Raw genomic sequence first — 24832 nt, forward strand, 5'->3', positions numbered from 1 at the left:
ACAAAGGAGAGAGAGAGAGAGAGAGAGAGAGAGAGAGAGAGAGAGAGAGAGAGAGAGAGACCCCTAAAACAAAGAGTGAAGCACAGTTTTTGGCTGACTGGAAGGCATTTGCTGAACAGCAGAGCAAGGCACATAAAAGAGAGAAAAAATGTCAGGCAGGGCCCTCATCTGTTCCTCAGTGTGCTAAATTGCAGAAAGTCGATCCTGACCTGGACTCCGCTCCACCGCCACGCCCACAGCCAGTAAGGAGGGAGGAACCTGCAGTTTCAGAGGCACCTCCTCACGATGAACCGGCCCAGCCTAAGCCACTCTATCCGAACCTGTCAGAACTGAGCCACCAACCCCCACCGAACTATGTTCCAGCCATCCTATGTTCACCGGTTTTCGTCTTAACTCTTGTTCACATCAGGTCTTAGAGGAACGTTTTATACAAGATATGATGAAGTGAAAATAAGTTTTAAAAAAGCAATATTTTTTCTCCAAATTTGTACTAACAACAAAAAGAAAGCAGCTAAATAACATTTATACGTGGTGTAATTAGTCAAATCAAGGTATACTGTACTTACATTAATATACACTGCCCTCTAAAGGTACAATACCCTAACTGCAATTATTTAAGATGGAATTTCAAACTTTACTTTTTCACCAAAAAAAAAAAAAAAAAGAAGAAGAAAAGACCTGGTAAATCTGAATGAAAGACCAAAAAAACAAAACAAAAAAACAACAACAAAAAAAAACCCCCACCCACTACCAGCTATAACCCCCCCCCCCCCCCAAAAAAAAAAAAACAAACAAACAAAAAAAAAAACAACAAAAAAAACAAAACAAAACTAGTGTTAAACTTGTACACGCACTGTGGACACTCAAGCATTGCGGTTCTGATTTATTCTGAACACTGACAGAGTTAATTTTCATGTTGAAACATTTAATTGTTTGTTACAAAACAGAAGGACACAAAGAGAGAGAGAAAAAAGTTTATACACTTGTGAACTAATGTTGGCACTGTGTAGTGTAAACTGAACTCACTAAGAAAATTCCACATGAACAAAAGCTGGTTTTAAACAAATACATTACAAATATTTCACTATTAATTATAAAAAAAAATCCACACAACACAGATTCAGAACATAGACTGCTACATTCAGATTGGGGTGTGTTCATCTTCGTTGTATTTATTTATTTATACAAAGGAGACACTTTTCTGGTATTCGCAATCACACACAAAAAAATATTTTTACTTGCAAAGATTTCATTGGCGCTTGATTAGCAGTTTAGGAATTATAGTGTTTTTTAGCTGTAGAAAGCATTTTGTTTGTAATCTACCAACACTCTGAGAGAAATGTTGATATTCCTGGCAGTTTTGGGTCATTTCTGCTGTCATTTTGCCTTTAGATTATCCATAAAAAAAAGACCTGTTATAATCTAGCTAACTGAATCTGCTAGCAAGCCTCTGTCACTAGCTAGTTTATGCTCAGGGTCTCATTTCCAAGTTGCCTAGCAACAACAATTCTTACATGAAGGGATCTGTGTTAAAATGGAGGTTGTGTATTTATCGTGTTTTCAAGATTCAATATTGATTAATTCGCTGGTGATTTTTTTAAATAGCTTCCAGTTCAGGAGTTGTTGATGCTTCTCAATATGGTAGAATCCAAAGTAGTTTAGTTAGCGGTCAATGCTAAATGCAATTACCGTGTAATTTTAGTCTTACAGAGACTTTTCTTACTTATTTACCAACACATCTGAGGTAAACATTGATATTTGCGATTGGTTTGTCTTGTTTCTGGTATAAAAGACTGAACAGTTATGTGCTTAGTGGCTAAATATTATCATAATGTATTAGCTAGCTAATGCTCCGTGACCATATGTATTGTGTATTGTGTTTGTATTCCATAAAACATTTTTTGATATATTTTCTTCCTAGCAATACAACCAATCAAAAGTGGTGAACTGTTTAAAAAGAAAGAAGCAGTATGTGATTTTTTTTAGAGCCTTTGTGAACACACAGAATATGTGAAATATGGCCACTAAGCTTAAAGTAGTGAATGAATTAGGCTAACGATTTAGCTAATTGATGCTCAGTGGCCATATTTTACTTATTGGGTGTTTGTATCCCCTATTATATTTATATAATTTTTACACCGCCAATCTCTATAATCTAGAACTGTTATAAGGAGAGCTGGCCATCTGTTGAAAATTAAAGAAGCAGTATGCGATTTATAGCCTTCATTCATCTTCCAATTGAAAAACATTTGTAACAAGACGACTTCTTCTTTTGCAGCCTTATATAACTCATGGATACTCTTTTAGGGAAAAAAAGAGGCAAAGCTCTGGTGTGGCTGGGGGCGGAGCTAATTTCTGACCCAGAAAATTGTAAACAGAAGCCTAAGAAAACAGAAAAACTAGTTCAATGCATTGTATGAAAATCTCATGATTCGTAGTCTATGAAATCATATTATTGTTTCAAGTCTAGAAACATCAAGAATCCGTGCTGGTGTTTCAGAAAGACAGTTTATAGTTTGTGAGAATGTTGCTGGAGTTAGTGATAAAACACACACACAGATGCAGGCAGCATTGTGTACAACCCGCTCGGTGTCATCAGTGGCAGTGTGGCAGTGTTCAGTTAAGTGGCAGTGTACAGAGCATTGCTGGAATGTGCATGGTTCATCTCAGCTCCTACTTCTTCGGCCATGTTTCTCCTCTGTTTACTCATAATTCCAGTTTGAGACGAGGCCGGCGTCAGCCAAAAAGTCCAGCAGCTCCGAGTCAGATTTCGAATGAAATGGTGACAGTTAAAGCGTCTCTCCATACTCGAGCCATTTTCGTCTATTCTAGACCAGCTCATCCAGCAGAGTGCCTAAGCTGTGGTGCTGCTCCGATCCTCCACCCAGGGCCTTGTTACACATGGGGCACACACACCGCACCTCCAGCCACTTCACCACACACCTGCAAAAACATGCACGTCAAAATTCTTGGCATCTTTAACAAAATGAGCCAAAATGTAATAATCTAATGATGTTGACTAACATTATTCAAACTGACCCACCCACACCACCCACGAGGCCTACCTCCCAGTTTGTGGAGCAGGCCTACCTCCCAGTTGGTGGAGCACCTATATAAAATTTATAAATATATAAATTTTTTGGTATTTTAGGTTTTGTTTTTTGTTTTGCCATTATAGTTGCTATTCAATCATTTCTGTTTGGATTTGCATGTTTGTGTCAAGTAATTATCTTGTGCAAAGATCAGTCTATGCCCAATCCTTAACCTCCTCACAGAGGCAAACATTTTAACTGGAAATACCAGTTATATCTTTTTCAAACTGCTGCTCATGCTACAACACACACTTGGAGAAAAGCGCTATCTGCCCTCTTCCGCATACACGAGCTCACAGACATCTACGATTGGCTAGTGCTACTGTGGGGAGAGAGAGTATGCTCCTCCCACCCAGAGAGCACTGATTTGAATATTAGGCCACACCTATAGGTAATTCTTAGTTCAGTTTGATCTAACAGTATCAACATAGAAAAATTGTGGATATTTTACAGCATATTTTAAAAAAGTGACTAGCTGTCTGATGGCTTTGTAAAATTTAAGTGGGTGAGGAACTGAACAATGAAAGCACTGTTGTGTTCAGTGATAAAGGCCAGAAGTCACTCAGAAGTCGTCCTCACCTCCTGTGGAAAGCGTGTTGGCACGGCAGGATTCCCAGTTCGTCCTTCACCTTGAAGTCCTCCAGGCACACGGCACACGTCTGCTGTGGAGGTGACACAGAGCTAGAGATAAAGAGCCATACACACAAACGGGGTACAGATACACACACAGACAAAGTATAAAGACACACATCCAGGACCGTACAAACATCCCGAGACACATGGACTTACGGAAATAGAAATAGAGAGACGCACAGAGAGAAAAAAAGGAACCGAAACAAGCGGGGACTAAAAGTAATGCACACAGAGGCATGCAGAGAAATACAAATACAAGTGAAAAAGCAAAAAAACATGCCAGTGAGAGGACACAGAATAATATTGTGTCTTTACCCCATGAAGATTCAGCTTCTTTGTGTCCCCTTTCAGGATCACCTGCAATTGAGTACAGACCAAGAAAAATATCACGTGAACTGCAATTTGTAGACTCCTGAGACTTATTATACTGTATTAATCTTTGGTCTTCTTCGTCAAGAAAATAAAAATACCTGATCATTTATTCACAAATACAGTGTTTCATATTGATATTGATCATTGTCTTATTCAGAAAAAGCATGATATTTGTACTTTTATCTCTCAGGCCACTCTCTTACCTCTTTATATCCAAACCTCTCGCTTTGTGCCTGGTGTCTCAGCTTACTAATGAAAAAAAAAAAAAAAAAAACACACGAGAGGTGTTAATTAACAAATAAAGGAGTGTTACGGAGCTGTGCGTCCAGCTTATTTTTCTGATCATACAATAGACCTTCAGTAAATCGGAAGGAAAGGAACGGTCACATCAGGCAGTATTGTGCTGTTATATAATGCACACGTGTGTGTGTGGTCCTGTAAATAATAGCAGATGAAAATAGCTTCACATTTGCGCTAAATGCGTCCACACTGAGGTGGAAATGACCTGCTGCCCAGTGACATGACTGTGGCAACTTCCTGTCCCCTTCTGCCTCACTTCCTGCTGCTGCTGGCGTTCACATCATTGTCTTTTCAGCTCAGAATTTCAAAATGTGTTTGTTTGTCTCTGTGTGTGTGTGTGTGTGTGTGTGTGTGTGTGTGTGTGTGTGTGTGTGTGTGTGTGTGTGTGTGTGTATAGTTTACCTTATAAAGTAGCAACAGAATATAAGGCTGAGCACGAAGACGAAGATCCCTGTCCCAATGATCACCATATAGATGTTGATTGGCAGGTCCTGAAACGTGACAGGTGGCATAGCGCACGACTTATTGGAGAAGATCGAACCCAAACTGCAGAAGCACCCTACACAGGGAGTAAGAAAGATGTAGATCATCCACAGAAGCACCTATGAGGGAAATTACTCATTTTTACTTTGTAATAGTTTTGTTCTCGTTCTGTTTCATGTTCATCTGAGGATAATGCCTAATAAGGACATGTGATGTCACTGAGGTTCTTCTGTTCAAGGTTCGTCTGTCCAAGATCCTAAAACAAAGCCTGTTTGAACTGCCTCAAACTGCTTCTTATCGGTACACAGAAGTGTGTCATGCTCTATGTTTCATATATATAGTAGTGGTTCAGCACAAGCGCTTCAGAGCGCTCTCATTATTCTATCCTACCTGTCTGTGTGGAAAGGAGTCAATGATTTAGAATTAGAATTTTATGACGTCATAGTTTATTGGTGTCTGTATGGAAGGGAGTCAATGATATAAGAAATGCGCATTGAGAGAAGTATTACATGGAGCGATTTCTTATGACAAGTTCCAGGAACTTCGCCTTTGCGACGGCAGAGATAGTGGTGTTTCTTAGATCACAGCTTCAAAACTAAGATATATACTGACGGGTATATATACACAGTATCTCACAAAAGTGAGTACACCCCTCACATTTTTGTAAATATTTGATTATATCTTTTCATGTGACGACACTGAAGAAATGACACTTTGCTACAGTGTAAAGTAGTGAGTGTACAGCTTGTGTAACAGTGTAAATTTGCTGTCCCCTCAAAATAACTCTATACACAGCCATTAATGTCTAAACCGCTGGCAACAAAAGTGAATACACCCCAAAGTAAAAATGTCCAAATTGGGCCCAATTAGCCATTATCCCTCCCCGCTGTCATTCTACTTGTTAGTGTTACAAGGTCTCTGGTGTGAATGGGGAGCAGGTGTGTTAAATTTGGTGTCATCGCGCTCACACTCCCTCAGACTGGTCACTGGAAGTTCAACATGGCATCTCATGGCAAAGAACTCTCTGAGGATCTGAAAAAAGAACTGTTGCTCTACATAAAGATGGCCTAGTCTATAAGATGATTGCCAAGAGCCTGACACTGAGCTGCAGCACGGTGGCCAAGACCCTACAGCGGTTTAACAGGACAGGTTCCTCTCAGAACAGGCCTCACCATGGTCAACCAAAGAAGTTGAGTGCACGTGCCCAAGATAAAGTTATTTGGTTCAGATGGTGTCAAGCGTGTGTGGCGGCAACCAGGTGAGGAGTACAAAGACAAGTGTGTCTTGCCTACAGTCAAGCATGGTGGTGTGAGTGTCATGGTCTGGGGCTGCATGAGTGCTGCCGGCACTGGGGAGCTACAGTTCATTGAGGGAACCATGAATGCCAACATGTACTGTGACATACTGAAGCAAAGCATGATCAGTACGCAGTATTCCTGCATGATAACCACCCCAAAAACACCTCCAAGACGACCACTGCCTTGCAAAAGATACTGAGGGTGAAGGTGATGGACTGGCCAAGCATGTCTTCAGACCTAAACCCTATTGAGCATCTGTGGGGCATCCTCAAACGGAAGGTGGAAGAGCACAAGGTCTCTAACATCCACCAGCTCTGTGATGTCGTCATAGAGGAGTGGAAGAGGACTCTCAACCTGTGAAGCTCTGGTGAACTGCATACCCAAGAGGGTTAAGGCAGTGCTGGAAAATAATGGTGGCCGCACAAAATACTGACACTTTGGGCCCGATTTGGACATTTTCACTTAGGGGTGTATTCACTTTTGTTGCCAGTGGTTTAGACATTAATGGCTGTGTGTTATTTTGAGGGGACAGCAAATTTACACTGTTACACAAGCTGTACACACACTACTTTACATTGTAGCAAAGTGTCATTTCTTCAGTGTTGTCCCATTAAAAGATATAATCAAATATTTACAAAAATGTGAGGGGTGTACTCACTTTTGTGAGATACTGTATATACATATATATATAGAGAGATAATAACGGTAAAGATATTTGCTAATGGAAACAGTCCGGTTCGAGCAATGAATAAATAAAGAGAGTATTTATTAAGAAGCGCAATAGGTGCAGTATTTTTGCGGTGGGTTATTATCAAGTGGCATGCCCCATTGACTCATTCCATCATATCAGCAGTGCATGATATATTTGGAAAATTTAACGCACAAGTAAATTTTTACTGAGATAAAAAAAGAAAATAATAATAATTATTTTTTTAAAAAAGAAGGGAAGAGAAAACTGTAAGTCCTACCAAATTGCTGTATGTGGACTCGCCCTCACAGATAAACTCTTTTACATTCTTAAGGTTTGCTCTATTGAACCTATAGGTTATATGATTAATTGAATGTCTAGAGATTTGGCACACACTAGAACCTTTTCTGTCTGTGCACGAGAATGCATATTCACTTGATTTTCATAGAATGTTAAATTGATTAAAACTTTGAAAGTTATATATATATATATAAAATAAAAAAAATATGTGGAAAACATGCAGCAAAACACATCTTGAGACACACGCTATGGTATGTACAGGGTGTTCATATGTTGATCCTGATATCACATTTATGCGTGTGAATTATGGGGAAGGATGTTTGAATCAACATGATGTATGGGTTAAAGAATGTGATTTCCCTGAAAAAGGTAGTTTTAGCCTCAGACAGTTAGAACAACTGAAACCTAATTTGGAGACAAAGGAGAGAGAGAGAGAGAGAGAGAGAGAGAGAGAGAGAGAGAGAGAGAGAGACAGAGAGAGAGAGAGAGAGAGAGAGAGAGTGACCCCTAAAACAAAGAGCGAAGTGACTGTAAGGCATTTGCTGAATGGCAGAGCAAGGCACATAAGAGAGAGAAAAAATGTCAGGCAGGGCCCTCATCTGTTCCTCAGTGTGCTAAATTGCAGAAAGCCGATCCTGACCTGGACTCCACCCCACCGCCACACCCACAGCCAGTAAGGAGGGAGGAACCTGCAGTTTCAGAGGCACCTCCTCACGATGAAGCGACCCAGCCTATGCCATTCCATTCGAACCTGTCAGAACTGAGCCACCAACCCCCACCGAACTATGCTCCTATATCTTCACCGGTGGCGTTACACACAAGATCCCAAGTGAACGGACCAACATCGCTGCCTGAGGGTTTCAGACCAACAAAATCGGACAGAGAAGGGACAGTGCACGGTAAATGCCCCAATGCTAGAAATGGCCGGAGAAGGAGGCCCTATGCTAGTTCACAGACCCTGGACATTGGAAGACATCAAGAGCAGCATGACGCATCTGCCGGCGCTCCGTGAAGTAAGAGGACGAAAGTTTGGGGATGAACTTCAGATATTCTGCAGAGAGTTCAGACCCACCACTCATGAACTACAATGACTGCTCATGTCAAAATTTGGCATGGACTGTGTCAAGGTTTCATGTGAATTCCCAAAGAACGATGTCCACCTGATCAACCCACAGTGGGATGATGGAGTCAACGCAAGGTACCGAGAACAAATCGCGGCGCTCCAGCAGAGGCTGACGAACACCTTTCCTGTGCAACTGGACATAACAAAAAAAGCAAAGTGCAAGCAGCAAGATTCAGAGACTATATCACAGTACCTGTCCAGGCTCACTGAGATCCATGATGCAAACTCAGGCTTGGAGAAACCCGATGCTCTGGTAGCTGGGCAGGTGGCCGTCACAGCATGGGAGGCACATCTCAGAAACAGCTTTATGAACGGCATGAAACCAGAAATTGCCGCTATAATCAAACAACAATGTATCACCTGGGACACCGGAAGCCTCACACAAGTAGAAAGGTATGCAGTCCATGCGGAGACGCTCCTACGAGAGGCAAAGGAAAGAAAGATGGAGAGGAGAGGAAAACCATGTGGACGAGGAAGGTCAGGTAGATACAACTTAACAGAGGACAAGTCTGCGAGTGTTGTCTAATTTCCATGACACACCCTACATAGGGAATGGGAAAGGTTTGTATCAATCCCAAACTGCAGAAGCACCCTACACTGGAAGTAGGTAATATCTGGATCAATCCCAAACTGCAGAAGCAATACTTTTTGTCTATTTATAGTTACATTTACACAAGTCGGTTCATGTCCTCACAAGTTGCGGCTTTACCTCTGACCGTTACAAAGCACTGACACTGGAGACTCCTTCCATAACTGAAACAGAAAACATCACCATATCGTCTCTTGCTGTGCCACACAGATGATCTCATTTTGAAGTTGTTCAGGATCCCCAGCACACTGCGGCTTTGTGGGGAATATTATAGATTTAGTGAGAGAGAGAGTGCTCGATGTGATGCTCGCTCTACCAGCTAACCATTTAACCATGACCTTTGTGCTGTGATGCTTTTAGGAAACTTCGCTCTAATCTCCTAAAACCAAATAAAACCACTGTTTTTTCTCTCTAGCTGGTCTCAAAAGTAGAACAGTGATTTGGGATTGCTGCTAAATGACAGGAAACAGGAAATTGCAACACGTCTCTAATGGTGAGTATAAGGAGCAGGCCAGACTTCCAGCTCAGTGCTCTTGTGCAAGAACAACAACCAAAAAAAAAAAAAACCCTCCAAATTTATCCTGCAGCTTTGAAGCTGGCGAGAAGCAAACCCTCCTACACACAAACCTCGTACACACAGGGTGCGAATATACAATAAAACCTCATACAAGAAACACAACTTTCATTTGACTACAGATTCAGTCGAGGAATTTATATACTTGAGAGATTTTGCTTCTTCAGTTTAGCACTGGAGCTACAATGCTAACAAGTAAGGGTAACTTATAGCCTCCAGTTTAGCATCGCTCCAGCTGTGTGTCCGGATCATGAGCATAATTTAGTAGTAATTGAATTTGTCACAGTACACATTCTGCAAATGACCTGTGGGTGTTTTCTGCTTTTGTTCCTACAAGAATGGCGCACAGGATTTAGACAACAAGTCAAGTGATTTTTTATTTCATATTATTTCATAAAAAATGTAGCAAAAGGCAAACCTTACACAGATAACTGCTGTGATGAATACAAAGTCGCATTCTCGCATCTCATTCTCTCCATCACATCTGCTAAGTTTATATCCATCCATCCATCCATGTTCTATACCACTTATCCTTCAGGGTCGCGGGGAACCTGGAGCCTATCCCAGGGAGCATCGGGCACAAGGCCGGGGGACACCCTGGACAGGGTGCCAATCCATCACAAGGCACAATCACATACACACTCACACACCCATTCATACACTACGTACACTTTGGACATGCCAATCAGCCTACCATGCATGTCTTTGGACTGGTGGAGGAAACTGGAGTACCCGGAGGAAACCCTCGCAGCACGGGGAGAACATGCAAACTCTGCACATGCATGGCAGCGGCGGGAATCGAACCCCCAACCCTGGCGGCGTGAGGCGAATGTTCTAACCACTAACCGCCATCTGATGCTAAACATTCCCCTCGGGACTTTATCTGATTAGAAAGAGTGCTTGGAGTCTTCTACTTTGAAGAAGCCATTTTTATCCACATTTTATCCACACAGCTCAGAACAAGTGCTCTTGCTCAAAGGAAATTCAATAAACAGTCATTTTCCTCCATCATTCTATTTTTGTTCCATCTTATTTGGCTGCGCGCTCTCGAGCAGCACTTTAGTGCTCTACAATGACTTCGCATGCTCCAAAATCAAATCTATGATCACTTCAGTTCTGTTATCCTATTTCACAAAGTGAGCTTAAACAAGTTCCTTTGGAGTTCCTCACTCGAGGAATCAGCATCAGGGAGCCAAGGTGAGATGGGGTTCACACATTAATTCAGGAACTTGTGCTTGTGCTCTGTTTAATATATTTCATGTAATATTCAGATTCCTTCAATGTCTAAAAAAGATCAGTTTAGCCAATGAGAGAATTGTTCAAGGTCATATTAACAAGAAATCTGCCATAAAAATCTTGGTTCAAAATCAAAGGATGGCGTAAACGTCCCAGAATGCAACGCAGCTGTACGACAGCAGAGACTTGGCTCGGCTAGTTAGCGAGTTATGAGATGATGTGTTGACGGTGGTATTAGTGTGAAGGTTGGCGCTTTGAAAGCTGATCTGTTTGAGCAAGCAAGGTGAGGGAGCTGGAAAGAATAAAGGACTAAAGCACCGCCGCATCGATCTCTTGAAGCAGAGATGAAGCGAGGGCTAAAGGTTAAGGGTAAGGTTAATGCAGGGTTAATGCAGGGTTACCAGTATTGGCAGGTAGTCAGACGGCATTGTGGGTAATTTAGAAAACCATTATACAAAATAATTCAGGGGGAATTTTTCCTCTAAGCACTTGAGTAAAATCTACAAAAATATGCAATAAGCATAAAAACCATGAAGTACCATAACTGCTCATTTATACTGTAATACTGTAATTATCTCCTTCAGGGAGTTTCTCATGAAGCGTGATGACTGCTGCGCTGCTTCTCTCATGTTGTGAGCGGTGCTTGTTGTGCTGGCCCGCTGACCTATATCACCAAGGGCACCGGCATGTTGCCAAGACAACGCGAGGAAAAAAAAAAAGCCCCCTTTTCTAAGAACAGCTCTTACATCTGAACACGGTGAGGGCGTTCCCCGATTCCAAAGAAAACCAGGCGCATCCAGGCGATGATGAGACTCGGTGCACTAGAACAGTTTCCTGCCATTCGGATCGAGGTTGCTACAAGTCTGACGTATGAAATAAAAACCCGGCTCCATCCTTCGCAAGCATGCAGGAGAAAAGAAAAAAGTCTGTTCCTTATTTTCGTAAAAATCCGTTACAGAAGTCCTTCAATGGTGTTGCTCAGACGTCATAACGGAGCCATTTGGAAAATATCGACATATAATGAGCTAATGACTCAGTGTGTTGCTATGCTGTTCCTCGGTTCAGGCAGTATTAAAAAACATGGCTTAGGATGAAAAATGTGCTTCAAGAGAGAGAAACATCAAATATTAAAACCTCATGAGAGTGAACGTGCCTCCTTAGTACTTTTCAATAAAGACGGAATGAGCGGCGTATAAAATATAAAAGCCGAGTTGGGCAGACTTCGATATTATTCGCTGTTATGAACTGGTCTGTTTGTAACAATGTGATATGTGGATTTTGTAAGATTACCACCAATAACATCAGTGCAACAACTACAGATTTATATAAATATACATATACATACACATACATATATACATATACATATATACACATATATATATATATATATATATATATATATATATATATATATATATATATATATATATATATATATATATATATATATAAAGAAATTGAAACCTGCCAGAAAAGCAAGCAGTGCAGTCCTGCTGTCAAATGATTCCTACAGGAACAAGAAGCTAATTGGATATTAGCTATGATGGCATCATAATTCATATCAACACCTTGTGCACCGTATGAAATGATCGAGATAAACGATCAAGTCATGTCAAGTGGGTTATTACTGTCATTCCTCTATATAGCCTGTATACATTGGAACGAAATGTCGTTTCATCAGGACCATGGTGCGACACATAACAGTACGCAAGACTACATAAAGTGCAAATACACAACAGTGTGACACGAGTGCGGGACGATAAATACACAGTACATGGGCTGTATGTAATATATAAAACATAGGCTGTAAACTGTAAACGATGACAATTATTTTTTTAAGAACATCATAGCTGGACACACCTGGTTATAATGTTAACAAACGTTTACGTTTTGGCGTCCATTTTCCTCCCGTTTATGCCTTTTTCAAATAAAGAAAACGTTGAACTTAAAATTTTAATTAAATAATTCCATTAAATAAACCGAGACGCATCATGTGACGTCATCACGACAGTACAGATAAAAGGTTTCGTTTACCAACAAACATCACTGCAAAAGACCGTGCAAAACAAAAAATTCGCCAATTTGCATGGGAAATTTAGTAAAAAAAAGCCATAGCAAAATTTTTGACTACAACAATGACAAAAAAAAAACTTCACGAAATCGTGTATGGCCTCATTAATAAGACAGAAAAAAGCACATATTTTTGTGTTACCAAAAAGCCACAAAAGTGTAAACTCGTCTGTCTCGAAAACTTTCCTGTGGTGGAAAAAAAACCCCAACTTTCTGTCTCTTACAAAGCACTGACACTGGAGACTCCTTCTGTAAATGTTATAGAAACGTCTCCTTACAGAAAACTCAACAATTATAGACCCATTTACGTGCTGTGTCCACCATACAAGTGCAATCTGTTACAATAGAAATGATAATGTTTCAGAATGAGTGCATTCATGTAAACTTCCTGTCACATCATGGTATAATTCATGTGAACATCCAGGGGCACCAATAGAAATTCTTACCCCCTTGGAGAATTTTTGTATTCCAGGATGCCTACTTCCACCATTTCCACCATTTCCCACTATGCTTTAACCTGGATACAATTTTGCCTTGGATGTCACCTGTGATCATTCGCATAAATTGGAGGCTTGATAAGCGTTGGATCATTAGATCCAGAGGATGTCAGTATCAGACAGATTAGATATCAGGTATGGGCAGATCTTTCCCTTGGGAAAGGGATTGGGGCATCCCTAGGACCAGTTATCCACCAGGCCTGGATTAACCGGATCAGGCTTGTTAGATGAGGAGATAAACTCTGCAGGAGGGTTGATGACCATCACTGCACAAACATCTGTCATGATCAGACTCCACGAGCTTGTCAATCATCCTTATGCATCATCATGGATCGTATCTTTATTTTGGAGTGAGTGCATCAGGGAAATGAATCAAAATGGTTTAAAAAAACAAAACAAAAAAACAAGGACAGATGGACAGAAGGACAGGAAAGACATAAGGACAGAGGGGTGATGCTGATTAGCTCTTACCGTTACACCACTGGAAGGGTTGCATCAGTTGATCCCTGGCACAACAGCTCTGTATTTATATTGTTGCCACAGCGCGACTTTTATTCTCTCTCTCCACCAATCTATCCAGATGTAACCAGATGTCCATATCATCCACGCTCATTTTTTTTTTTTTTACACAAGAAGTCCAAACAGCTGCTTGAAGTTTGCGCTCCCAGCATCCACATTCACATCACACTGATAATAAAAATAAATCATTAACAAAACCCCACAAAGACACAATCAGATCCACCCAGATTAGATCAGATCAGATCAAATCAAATCAGATCAGATCCCTTCCCACTCGCCTGCTTTCAATTGGGGGGAAGGGGGGGTTTACTTTTGAATTCCTAACATCTTTGCTGTTCAGCGTTTGATCGTCAATCCTCCATGGGGAAAAAAAACCCACCCGCCATCAAAACACGCTGGCATCCGCGTGAGAAGCAGTGAATTAATGAGGAATCGTTTTTGTTTGAACGACTCTTTCAGGCGAGTCGATTCGGCAAAGTGGTTCACAAACAACGCGCATGCGCAAACGCAAACGCACCCTCCTTGCAATCTGAGGAGTCTTGTAGCCATGTCAGAATAACTGTCACAACTTCTGAAATCCCACAATTCACTGCAATTGATTAACGTACCAAAAAAATGCACAGAATACCCACAATGCACACGCAGTTCACTGAACGAATGAAGCGTCAAGTGATTTTTTTTAAACACCCAAAACATTTTAGTTTAACAATAAGATAAAAAACAACAACTAGTGAACAACTGAACAAGATACTATGTACACAAGGATTTATATCCCTAAACAATTAATTATATTAATAAAATAAGTATTAAAATGAAATATGTATTAAAACTTAAGGTAAAGGAAAGGAGCTAAATGTTAGCTTAAGACTTCTTACTCCAGATGCTAGCAAACTAGCTACTTAGCCAAGACACTTTTTCCATTTGAATGACATCAGCATCAAGCAAGAAAGCAGCTGAACTGACTAAATCCAGTTAATTAGCACTCATTTCTTATCAGTGTTTTCGATCATTTTGTCCTCTTCTGCTCCCCCCACCCTCCACCGTTTTGCATTCAGCCCCAGACAGATATGAACGCTTCATGAACTCAACTTCTTCTCACATTTGTTACTTAATACAGTCAATGTAAATTTCAGTTTCTGTTAATTTCACACTTCCTGTGACTGCCTGATATGCAAACCTTTTTTGATAAATGATATTGAAGTGTGCTTTTTGTTTTTTTTTTGCGGAACTATTTTAAACACCATGGGGCTTCTCTAGCAGTCTGGGGCCCTATGTGACCAGTTACACCAAGAAACAGCCCTGTATCTAGTTACGACCACCACAGGACTACCACTGAGGTGACACTCATATGGCAGTGTGTGTGTGTGTGTGTGTGTGTGTGTGTGTGTGTGCGTGTGTGGTTCTGGTACAAGTGTATCAGGTATACATATACCAGTGTTATCTAGGGTTTTAAACACTGTGTTAAACACTTTACTGTACTTTATTACACACAACAGCCTTTTTGGTCCACATTGTAGGTGTACATTTAGAAACTAGCGTGTATTAGTCATCCTCTACTTTAAATAATATACCATCTTTCCCTTGATGAACAGGGTAAAGGGGTGCCAATACATTATGTATAGCATAAAATGGGTTACAATCTGTAATTATACAAAGTGACGGATATGGTGTGTGTGTGTGTGTGTGTGTGTGTGTGTGTGTGTGTGTGTGTGTGTGTGTGTGTGTGTGTGTGTAGCTGATTAAATTCAAAGCTGAATATTGCACAGAATGTACATTTGTAAATACACACTCTATCTGCTCTTTTACTAAATAAATATGTTAAAAATATGATTATTTAGTGCAATGTTATCATTTAAAACAAGTATATGAAGGTTTTTGTGCATATGTTTACGGAAAAATTTTGTGACAGATAGATTTCTTTTATTATGGCTGATCGACTATATTTTATGTAAATGTTATTTTTGGCTAAATTGTTCTTTTAGGCGGAATTGAGGTATCATTTCAATATTGTGAACAATCATGACATTGTGGAATTTTCTAAGATATTGTGGATATTACAATTAAAAATAAAAATAACAATTGGAATCATCTAACATTAAAATATTGTACATCATCTTCTAAGTTGTAAAATCGAATTACAGGATTACAAAATTATCCCTTTCAGTGTTCACTGGTTTATTTATTTATATATATTTTTGTAGGCATTAGTTAAAAGTACAATTCACATATTTTAAAGCAGCATTACTGTTTTGCTGGCATTTTGTTAAATCTTTATATCCTTAAACATATTGTGCATTATAGAAATATACCTCGAGTCCATACACTAGATAGCAGGTATTTTTTGTCCATTAGCTGCTGAGATGAGTGAGGTACATTTGAGTGAGGTACAATGAGTTACTGAGGTACATTTTATTCCTCTTTGCAAGATAAATGCTGCCCTCTTCTGGTAAAGCAGGAAATGAAACGCTGTTTTCTTTTGAATGATAAAAAAACAAAACAAAAAACAAACAAAAAACAAACAAACAAACAAACAAAAATGTGAAAAGCAAAGCACCTGTTCTCTTCATACAAAGGCATAACAACGTTCTGCGTTTTAAATAAACTAATAATGAAATAAAAATCATGATATCTCTAATGGATTAATACAACCCAGAAAAGAAGAGTTACATGTATAAAAATGAGTATGAGGACTGAGTGTGAACTGGAAAGAGGTTTTCATTTAGAAGAAGTAGATTTGCTCGTATGCACTGAAGTTTTCTGTATAAACAGGATTATAGTTGTATATGAGTGCTCGCCTCTCCTCCTCCAGCTGACTGAAGTGGTGAGAGCTTCTCCTTCCTGCAGAGAGAGAGAGAGAGAGAGAGAGAGAGAGAGAGAGAGAGCGACAAGGGGTATTGAAAACGAGCAAGTATATAGTTTTAATGCAAATATGTCTGAAACAGCAATACAGACAGACAGACTGATGATATTTAGTTATCTGCTCTCAACCAGAGTGACTTACACTAAATAAATAAATAGTCAGACAGACAGAAAGCAAGGGGGAAGACAGACAGACAAACAGGCAAACAGAAAGATAGACAGAAAGATAGATAGATAGATAGATATGCAGGGTGACAGACACATAGACAGACAGATAGAAAGAGAGACAGACAGACATACAGACATGCAGGCAGGCATACACAGACAGATAGAGAGACATGCAGACAGGCATACACATAGACAGACCGAGAGACAGGCATATAGATAAGTAGATAGATGGATAGATAGATAGATAGATAGATAGATAGATAGATAGATAGATAGATAGATAGATAGATAGATAGATATGCAGGGAAACAGACAGATAGTCAGACAGAGATACAGGCAGACAGACACATAAACAGACAAACAGGCAGACAGACAGATAGGCAGATAGATAGATATGCAGGGTGACAGACAAACAGGGAGACACACAGATAGAAAGAGAGACAGACAGAGAGATAGGCAGACAGACAGGCAGACAGACAGATAGATAGATAGATAGATAGATAGATAGATAGATAGATGATTAGATAGATAGATAGAAGTTACCTTCATTCGCAAGAAGCTGGGACAGTAGTGAGGACACATGGACAGCGTTTTTAGAATGAGGAAAGCTGTAGTGAGAATTCCACTGGAAACAGTTCACTTCTGGATGCCACTGAACGCCGTAGAACGGGTACTTCTTCCCTGCGGAAAAATCAGAACAGTGGAAAACATTTCCTTAAAGACAACTATAAACATGTGGGCCATGATACACCCCATGGGCATGTGGTTGTTAGTTACAAAAAAATGTAGACGTGATTCAGTGCTTTCTACCTTCCATGGTCGAGACGAATACAACTCCGTTCTCCGCCTTGTTCGTAGACAATATGGTAAAGAAGCTACTCAGTTTCTTATTTCCTACAAATACCTGAAACATACAGAATCACTATTAAAACAGTGTAAATGTGAAACGATGTAAATGCTACGTTATGCTGCTCGAGTCATGCACCTGCTCTGTCACTCCATAATGGTGGAAATTTCCCGTGACCGGTTCCTCTGATAGCGCCTTGACCAGCTCTGGAGGAAAACTCGCAAACATACGGCTGGACTGGGCCTCTGTTAAAGAGTTTCATCTTGGAATTAGGATTTCAAGAGATGCAATATGAGGAGATTGTGTATCAAATGTAAGAACAAACGAATAAGGAACCCTTCAAGATACCAGGAAAGTGCTGTCTACCCTCTTATGCATACACGGGGTCACCGATAACCATGGTTGGCACAGTGTTGCTTTGATTGACAGGGGAGACAAAGTATGCCCCTCCCACCCAGAGAGCACATCCAACTGTCAATCACAGCGACTCTAGCCAATCGTGGGCGTGGGTCATGAGCTCATACATTTGTCAGGATTTGGAGTGCTACATTTTTTTTTTACAGTGTACCTGAGGTGAGGTTTAAGGGCATTGAGACGTTGTCTGCCATGGTTTTGCTCAGAAGGTTCTCTCCAGCCACCTGTACCGTGAGGAGCTGGAAGCCCAGACACGTTCCCCAGATAGGGAAGTAGTCGCCCTCATCGTTGGCCTGAAAAAAATGCAAAACAGATTCAGAAATGTCACTCGCAATTATAGGAAGCAATGCAGTGAACCTACTGGAGTCATTTCCCTTTTTAAACAGCTAACGAACTGGAAATAATGAGCAGACGGGAAAAATCAGTACGATATACAGTATATATAAATACAGTATATATATAAAACACTGACGCACCAACTAGTCTCTGAAATAGCCACAATACTGTAGCTACAAATAATAGGAATTACTGGATCTAAAAACATAAATAAATAAACAAATGATTCAATTCCCCAGCTCCAATACAAACAAAATATGGACAATTATCAGAAAAATTATGTTTACATAACCGAACAAGACAAAATCATGTAAGATGATAAAAAAAAAACTTTTATGAGGAAGTTTGAAGTGTTAATGATTGAAATTCCGACTCTTTTGACTGAGTCAGATCGCTTGACTAGGCTCACCAGCACGAGCCGACCGCTTGAGCATGATTTACCTTAAGAGCGAGTCTGAAGTAAATCCCAGCAGTGTGTGCGAAGAGAGATGTTTCCAGATTCACCGCACCACCGATAAAAACAAGGCTGTCAGAGGGAAGGAACAGAACCATGTAGCGTTTAGAAATTCCTGCCTGAGATCTATAACTGCTCTTTATTTCGACTACGGTTACAGTTTGATATCCAGAGTGATGATACCTGAAAATCTCTAAAACTGTAACATGGTCATTACAATGTAATTACTCAAGAAATTACAGATACTTATTGCAGCTATTCAGCCGGCTTAGAAATAAAAGATTTTTATTGCAGTTTAATAAAATCCAGAGTGCATTCCTGCCTGGCACCTAGCGTTCCCAGAATAGCCTCCAGCTCCATCATGACCCTCATCAAGATATATATATACATATATATAATACTAGCTAACTTTTACATGCGATCACAAATACCACTGTGCATTATGTTTAATCATTTGAAGATGGCAAAAATGACGATCTGATTTCAATTATAATGAATTGTTCTTTATTGGGACTTTCCTTGCTGCAGGGAAGATGTGATTGTCACCAGCAGACTAAATTCCCCATTTCTACACATTTACTAGGAGTGCTACAGAGGCTTATCACATGAGTCACACACACACACACACACACACACACACACACTGAGTCCTCATTAGAAAGAGGGCCTTCTAATTAACATTGTTGATGTTATGTGGAAGTGTAAGCTCTGTCTCTTCTTCTTTTGTCTCTGGATTGGAAGATGAAGTGTTGACCTACCCATTGATTGACTGGAAGAGTTTTTCATGCTCTTCTCTGGTCAGATTCAGTCTAGAACGGAAAATAATGCAAAATGAATACTTTAATAATGTATAAGTAATGCATAAGATATAAACATACAGCAGTTACAGATGTTTTCTAGGCTTAAGCCTCAAGGATGGTCATAAATGAAGTATTTTAGACTATATATAAGTGTTTTCATCCTATGAATCCTGTTATGTCCAGCACCATTTTTAGGTAAATCCAGAGTGTTGTTTTTTTTCTCACATAATATGACAACTTGGGAAGGTCAGGGTCAGCCATTTTGTAATACCTTTACGTTTAAAAAATGTTTCAAACTTGAAACTCGGTTGAACCTAAAACTTTTTGGCTCACTAGTACAGACTCGTAACACCTCAGACCATAAAGACCAGATGTGACGGAAAGTTCTCTTATCTACTGTAAATACATGGTGATGAGCTGATGAGTCATGTAAGGCGTGTTAGAGCAAGTAAATCACCATGCCGTGCTGAACTCTGAGACAAAAATGAGCTTCCTGTTTTAAATGCAGTGAGTTGATGCTATGAGCCAGTTCAGGTGATACATCATGTGCTAGCATACCGAATGGGAATCACTTGTGCTCCGCCTGACTCGATGTACTTCACATAAGACGAGGGAATGTAGGTTGCTCCATACGGTCGTAGCTCAGAGTCTGTAACCTCCTGAGCCAAAATACCTGTGGAAAAACAAGCTTCTTATTATATATCTTAAATATAGTAAGTCATGTAAGGATTCTTATGTTCATGTGCAAAAGCTATAACTGTGAACATTTGCAAAACTGTAATTGTTAGCAAACTGTCATCGTATAAGAGGAATAAATCTGTTTAGAATATGCTGTTATTGGAAAATAATCAATGTTGAGGTGGTAATGAATCAACAGATATGTAAATTCTGTTATATAGATGAACATACAAATGAATCGTGTAATATAAATGAATCATTAGATGAATACTGTCGTATAGATGAATATAGATGAATCATGTCGTATAGATGGATCAGTAGTTAAATCATGTCATAGATGAATCTATAGATGAATCCTGCCATGTACAAGAATCCTGTCATATGGATGAATCCTGTCATATAGATGGATAAATAGATGAATCATGTCATATAGATGAATCTATGGATGAATCCTGTCATATAGATGAATCTATAGATGAATCATGTCATGTAGAGAACTATAAATGAATCATGTCAAATAGATGAATGAGTAGATGAATCGAGTCATATAGATGAATCTATAGTGAATCATGCCATACAGATGAATCTATAGATGAATCATGTCATGTAGAGGAATCTATAAATGAATCATGTCATATAGATGAATGAGTAGATGAATCGTGTCATATAGTTAAATCAATAGATGAATCATGTTATATAGATGAATCTACAGTGAATCATGTCATATACATGGATCAATATAGATGAATCGTATCATATAGATTAATCAGTAGATTAATCATATCATAGAGATCGATCAATATAGATGAATCATATTCTTCTAGGTTAATCTATAGATGAATCATGTCATATAGAAGGATTTCATCTAAATGGTTTTGTTTTAAATGTTGCATTGTCGGCATTTTTATTTGAAAGCCACTCCAGAGTTTCATTATGTTGGGTTTCATTTTGCACCAATTCTGCAAACGCATGAAGAAACTCTTGAGAAACTGCATGTCAGTATACACACCGATCAGCGGCCGGTCGTTCAGCGTCTCTCTGCGAGGAAGCCGTGCAGCGCTCGCGCAGCTCACCGCGAGCACCGGCAGGAGTAGAGCCGCGATCCGGTGCAGCATTCCACCGCTTTACAGTCCTCACAGTTCCCGGAGACTGGGGTTGCAACACCTGTCCCTCGACAGTGTCTCTGTGTGTGTGTGTGTGTGCATTTCAACGTGCAAAGTTTGAGGAAGTGGGCGGAGCTTGAGAAGTTTTGAGAAGAAGGAATCTCCGCTTTGATTGTGAAAGCTCGTGATAAAAGCCGCACACCATGAAGTGGCCAAACATATCTCTTCTACTTTTCCTCTACGGAATTTACGCACACACACACACACACACACACACACACACACACACACACACACACACACGAGCTGAAATCACAAATTAGTCCAAGTAGTATTGCAACAGGTTTATTTATTTATTTATTTTATTTTTTAATCACTCCTATGGAATGGAGTATGCTCATGCTAAACGGTAATTATGGTGCCATTATACACCTTAAATCTTTTTTAAAGGTACACTACATCCATATTTCCAGGTGAAGAATTGTAGATATTAAAGATAAGGAAGATGAGGGTTCACTTTTTTTTAGTAGTATCAATCATATCAACATGGGCACACAGCTCCTTATCACCAAAAAATATTTTAAAGATATTAAGAGGATGATGATGATGATTACAAAATAGAAGTGAAAAATTGATGCGTGTTTTGCATATTCAATGCATCTTCACTGGGATCCTTGGAAGCTCAGGGACCCTAGAGGCAACCTGGTATAGGCAATTGCTTATACCACTTATATCTAGAACCAGCCGTAGACCTCTGAGAGGTGAGACTGGATGCCAGAGGGACAGCAAGGTTTATTTCAAGGGTAACAGCTGCCACCACGTGTCACCCTGCGTCACCTATGTCACTGGTTCTCAAACTTGGTGTAGCCAGGGACCCATTTAACTGTAACATAAATTCCTTGGACACCCTGAAAAGAACTTTTTACACTTAACTATTAGACATGATACGTGAAGCTATATTAGACAAGCTACTGTATGCTATGCTATATTATGTTAACACAATATAATAGGTATATCAGCTATTTAATCCCATCGGTCACAACAGTAACCGTAAAGAAGGTTTTGATTTATAAAGCTCTAAAAATGTTACTGATTGGTGTTTTAGTGCATTACCTGCATATATGGAAAAAATAAAGTTAGTACAAATGGTCACATGACCAGAGCAGTTTACTTCCTGTTTGCACCATGATGGCTGCATCAACACTCAAGGTTAATAAAGTATGTTAACATAAAGATATGACAAAGATTTTTGGTAGACAAGATCTTTAAGGTGTCTAGTATGTATTAATATATGAATTCACAAGTATTCAGTTTTGTTGCGTGTGGTCATAGGAAGAGTAAACATGTTGATGGCAACAATAGTAGACCGCTGGGGTAATACAGTGTATTTAGGTATACACATCCTTACACACGTAGATAGTTGATGTACTACCTAACTTTCTACTCTGTTCTTTCTTTTAGTTTGACTCTGAGTGAAGTTCTAGATTTGTTGGATCTAGATGACCCTCCCCCCAAGACAAGGCACTAATACACCTACCTCTGTGGGCCTGTACTTTAATGTATGTGTTGAATATTTTATGTTTTCTGAATGAACTTTCCAATTGCTGTTGTTCGTGAACATTGCACTAAAAGGTCGCAGTGACAAAGTTACAGTGAATATTGCACTAAATTAAAAGTTCAAATGTTACAAATAAGTTACAATATTGATGTTTTAATACTGGTTGCACTAATATAACAATGTTAGTTATATATACATTGTACAGTAAAGTAACAATTTTGAAATACGTCATTGGTTGTATTTTTTTTGTCTTTTATCTCAGTATTCCTATCAGTATTCCTTTTTTATGTATAATAGTAATCCTAGAATGTGATGAAACAGAGTTTAAAATGTGTTAATAACTGGGCTGAGATATATAAGAATTTTGATGACTGCAGAAATATGTTAATTCAGTATACACGTTATCCCACCGGTCACAATTGTGACCGACCATAAAACGGCATTTTTCACACACTTTTCCATGAAAAAACAAAACAAAACAAAAAAACAATTATTGATTATTTCAAAGGGGTTACTAATGACACATCATTTGGATATTTTCATGTTGAGGAAAAATTTGGGATTAAATGGGTTAAAGCTATTATCAACTATAGAGCAACAACAACAACAACAACAACAACAACAACAGAAGAAGTATTTGAAATGTAAAGAATAACTCATAATAGTTATTCTAAGAAAATGGCATTTAAAAGAAGAAGAGTACATTGCTTAACTTTCAGCAAAGTTATTAACCTAGCAAAGAAAACCAAACTCCTCACGTGACACTATTCTCTAATTAATATTTACTGAAACTAATAATAATAATAATAATAACAATTAAAAGAGATTAATAAATACAACGTAGCCTACGTTTGATAAATGCTACATAAAATGCAAGAGAAATATTTTGTTAGGCCAGTACTTTCTAAATATCGTCTTTAATATTGTGTCTCGTGAAGATGTCCTGAAGTATCGCGGTACTTGAGACCACCTTTCCATCTAGTTAAACTTTTACCTAGTTAAACAGCTAACGTGCTGTTTTAATTATTTTTAATCTATTTAAATAATTATATATACAAAAAAGGATATATTTATAGATTTATAGTTATGTTATATATTATGTTATGTTATACGTGTCGCGTTTTCCATTTTTTCGTCTAATTCGACTACATAGAAAATGGAGATTCGTTAAGTTCCTACAGTACCCAGAATGCACCAGCGTTCACCCACGTGACTCTCAGGGACTCGCTCTGATTGGCCGAGAGATGTTCAGAGGGGAGAAAGATGCTACAGTTTATCTCTAAGGCATCTTGGTCGACCTGTCCGCGTGCGGTTTGTGACTGACGTTTTGTTTGTTTGTTTGTTTGTTTGTTTTTCTTCAGAAATTTCATGCATTAGCTTTTTTTTATTTTTTTATTTCTTCCCCTTTCTGTTTCGTGGCATGAAATGCAAATTTCTCAGAGCTTTTCTACATGGTGGACAAAGTGAACGGAGTTGACTTCTCGGACAGAAATTACGACATGACGACCAATGGTATGACGTTTTTTTTGTTTGTTTGTTTGTTTTTTTTTTGTTTTTGACAGTAAATTAAACATTAGGTAAAGTAATGCAGCTAAATCCTTTTTTTTGTTTTGCATTTCATAATTAACATTTATAACGTATACTTGTTAGTTTTATCCTCCTTTTCCTAATAATGTTCTTCCGTGAAGTAAAACTGAAGTAATGCCCTTAATTGTATTAGGTGTTTGAGTGATATTGTGCTACTTAGTTATCTTACCTTGTTGCCATTGGTTACTACGAACTCTTCCTCTTATTGAAAGACACGTGAGAGGATTATTATTATTATTATTATTATTATT

The 24832-nt window shown here is 39.1% G+C and overlaps 2 protein-coding genes across 5 annotated transcripts; both read right to left on the bottom strand.

Moving 5' to 3' along the window:
* Window positions 1-865: 865 nt before the first annotated feature.
* Window positions 866-14205, bottom strand: rnf122 (ring finger protein 122). 4 transcript variants are annotated; one of them, XM_017466865.3, is made up of 7 exons: window positions 13730-14202; window positions 8483-8707; window positions 4800-4956; window positions 4301-4346; window positions 4041-4082; window positions 3672-3754; window positions 866-2943 (listed from the first exon to the last, which is right to left on the bottom strand). In XM_017466865.3, exons 3-7 carry the CDS (start codon window positions 4907-4909, stop codon window positions 2829-2831), a joined length of 396 nt encoding a protein of 131 aa, XP_017322354.1. In that variant the 5' UTR covers window positions 4910-4956; window positions 8483-8707; window positions 13730-14202; the 3' UTR covers window positions 866-2828. The 4 variants fall into 4 exon arrangements, with proteins under 4 accessions (XP_017322354.1, XP_047011359.1, XP_047011358.1 ...); XM_047155403.2 differs by lacking the exon at window positions 8483-8707 and having other exon boundaries at window positions 3672-3751; window positions 4800-4999; window positions 13730-14205; XM_047155402.2 differs by lacking the exon at window positions 8483-8707 and having other exon boundaries at window positions 4800-4999.
* Window positions 14206-16167: 1962 nt separating this feature from the next.
* On the bottom strand, window positions 16168-21542 carry LOC108265017 (gamma-glutamyl hydrolase). Its single transcript, XM_017467072.3, has 9 exons — window positions 21343-21542; window positions 20214-20328; window positions 19614-19664; window positions 18843-18927; window positions 18220-18358; window positions 17790-17896; window positions 17615-17708; window positions 17348-17485; window positions 16168-16615 (listed from the first exon to the last, which is right to left on the bottom strand). The coding sequence occupies exons 1-9, from the start codon at window positions 21446-21448 to the stop codon at window positions 16497-16499; spliced, it is 954 nt and encodes a 317-aa protein (XP_017322561.1). The 5' UTR covers window positions 21449-21542; the 3' UTR covers window positions 16168-16496.
* Window positions 21543-24832: the final 3290 nt, after the last annotated feature.

The sequence above is a fragment of the Ictalurus punctatus genome, chromosome 5, assembly GCF_001660625.3.
Source record: "Ictalurus punctatus breed USDA103 chromosome 5, Coco_2.0, whole genome shotgun sequence".
Lineage (NCBI taxonomy): Eukaryota > Metazoa > Chordata > Actinopteri > Siluriformes > Ictaluridae > Ictalurus > Ictalurus punctatus.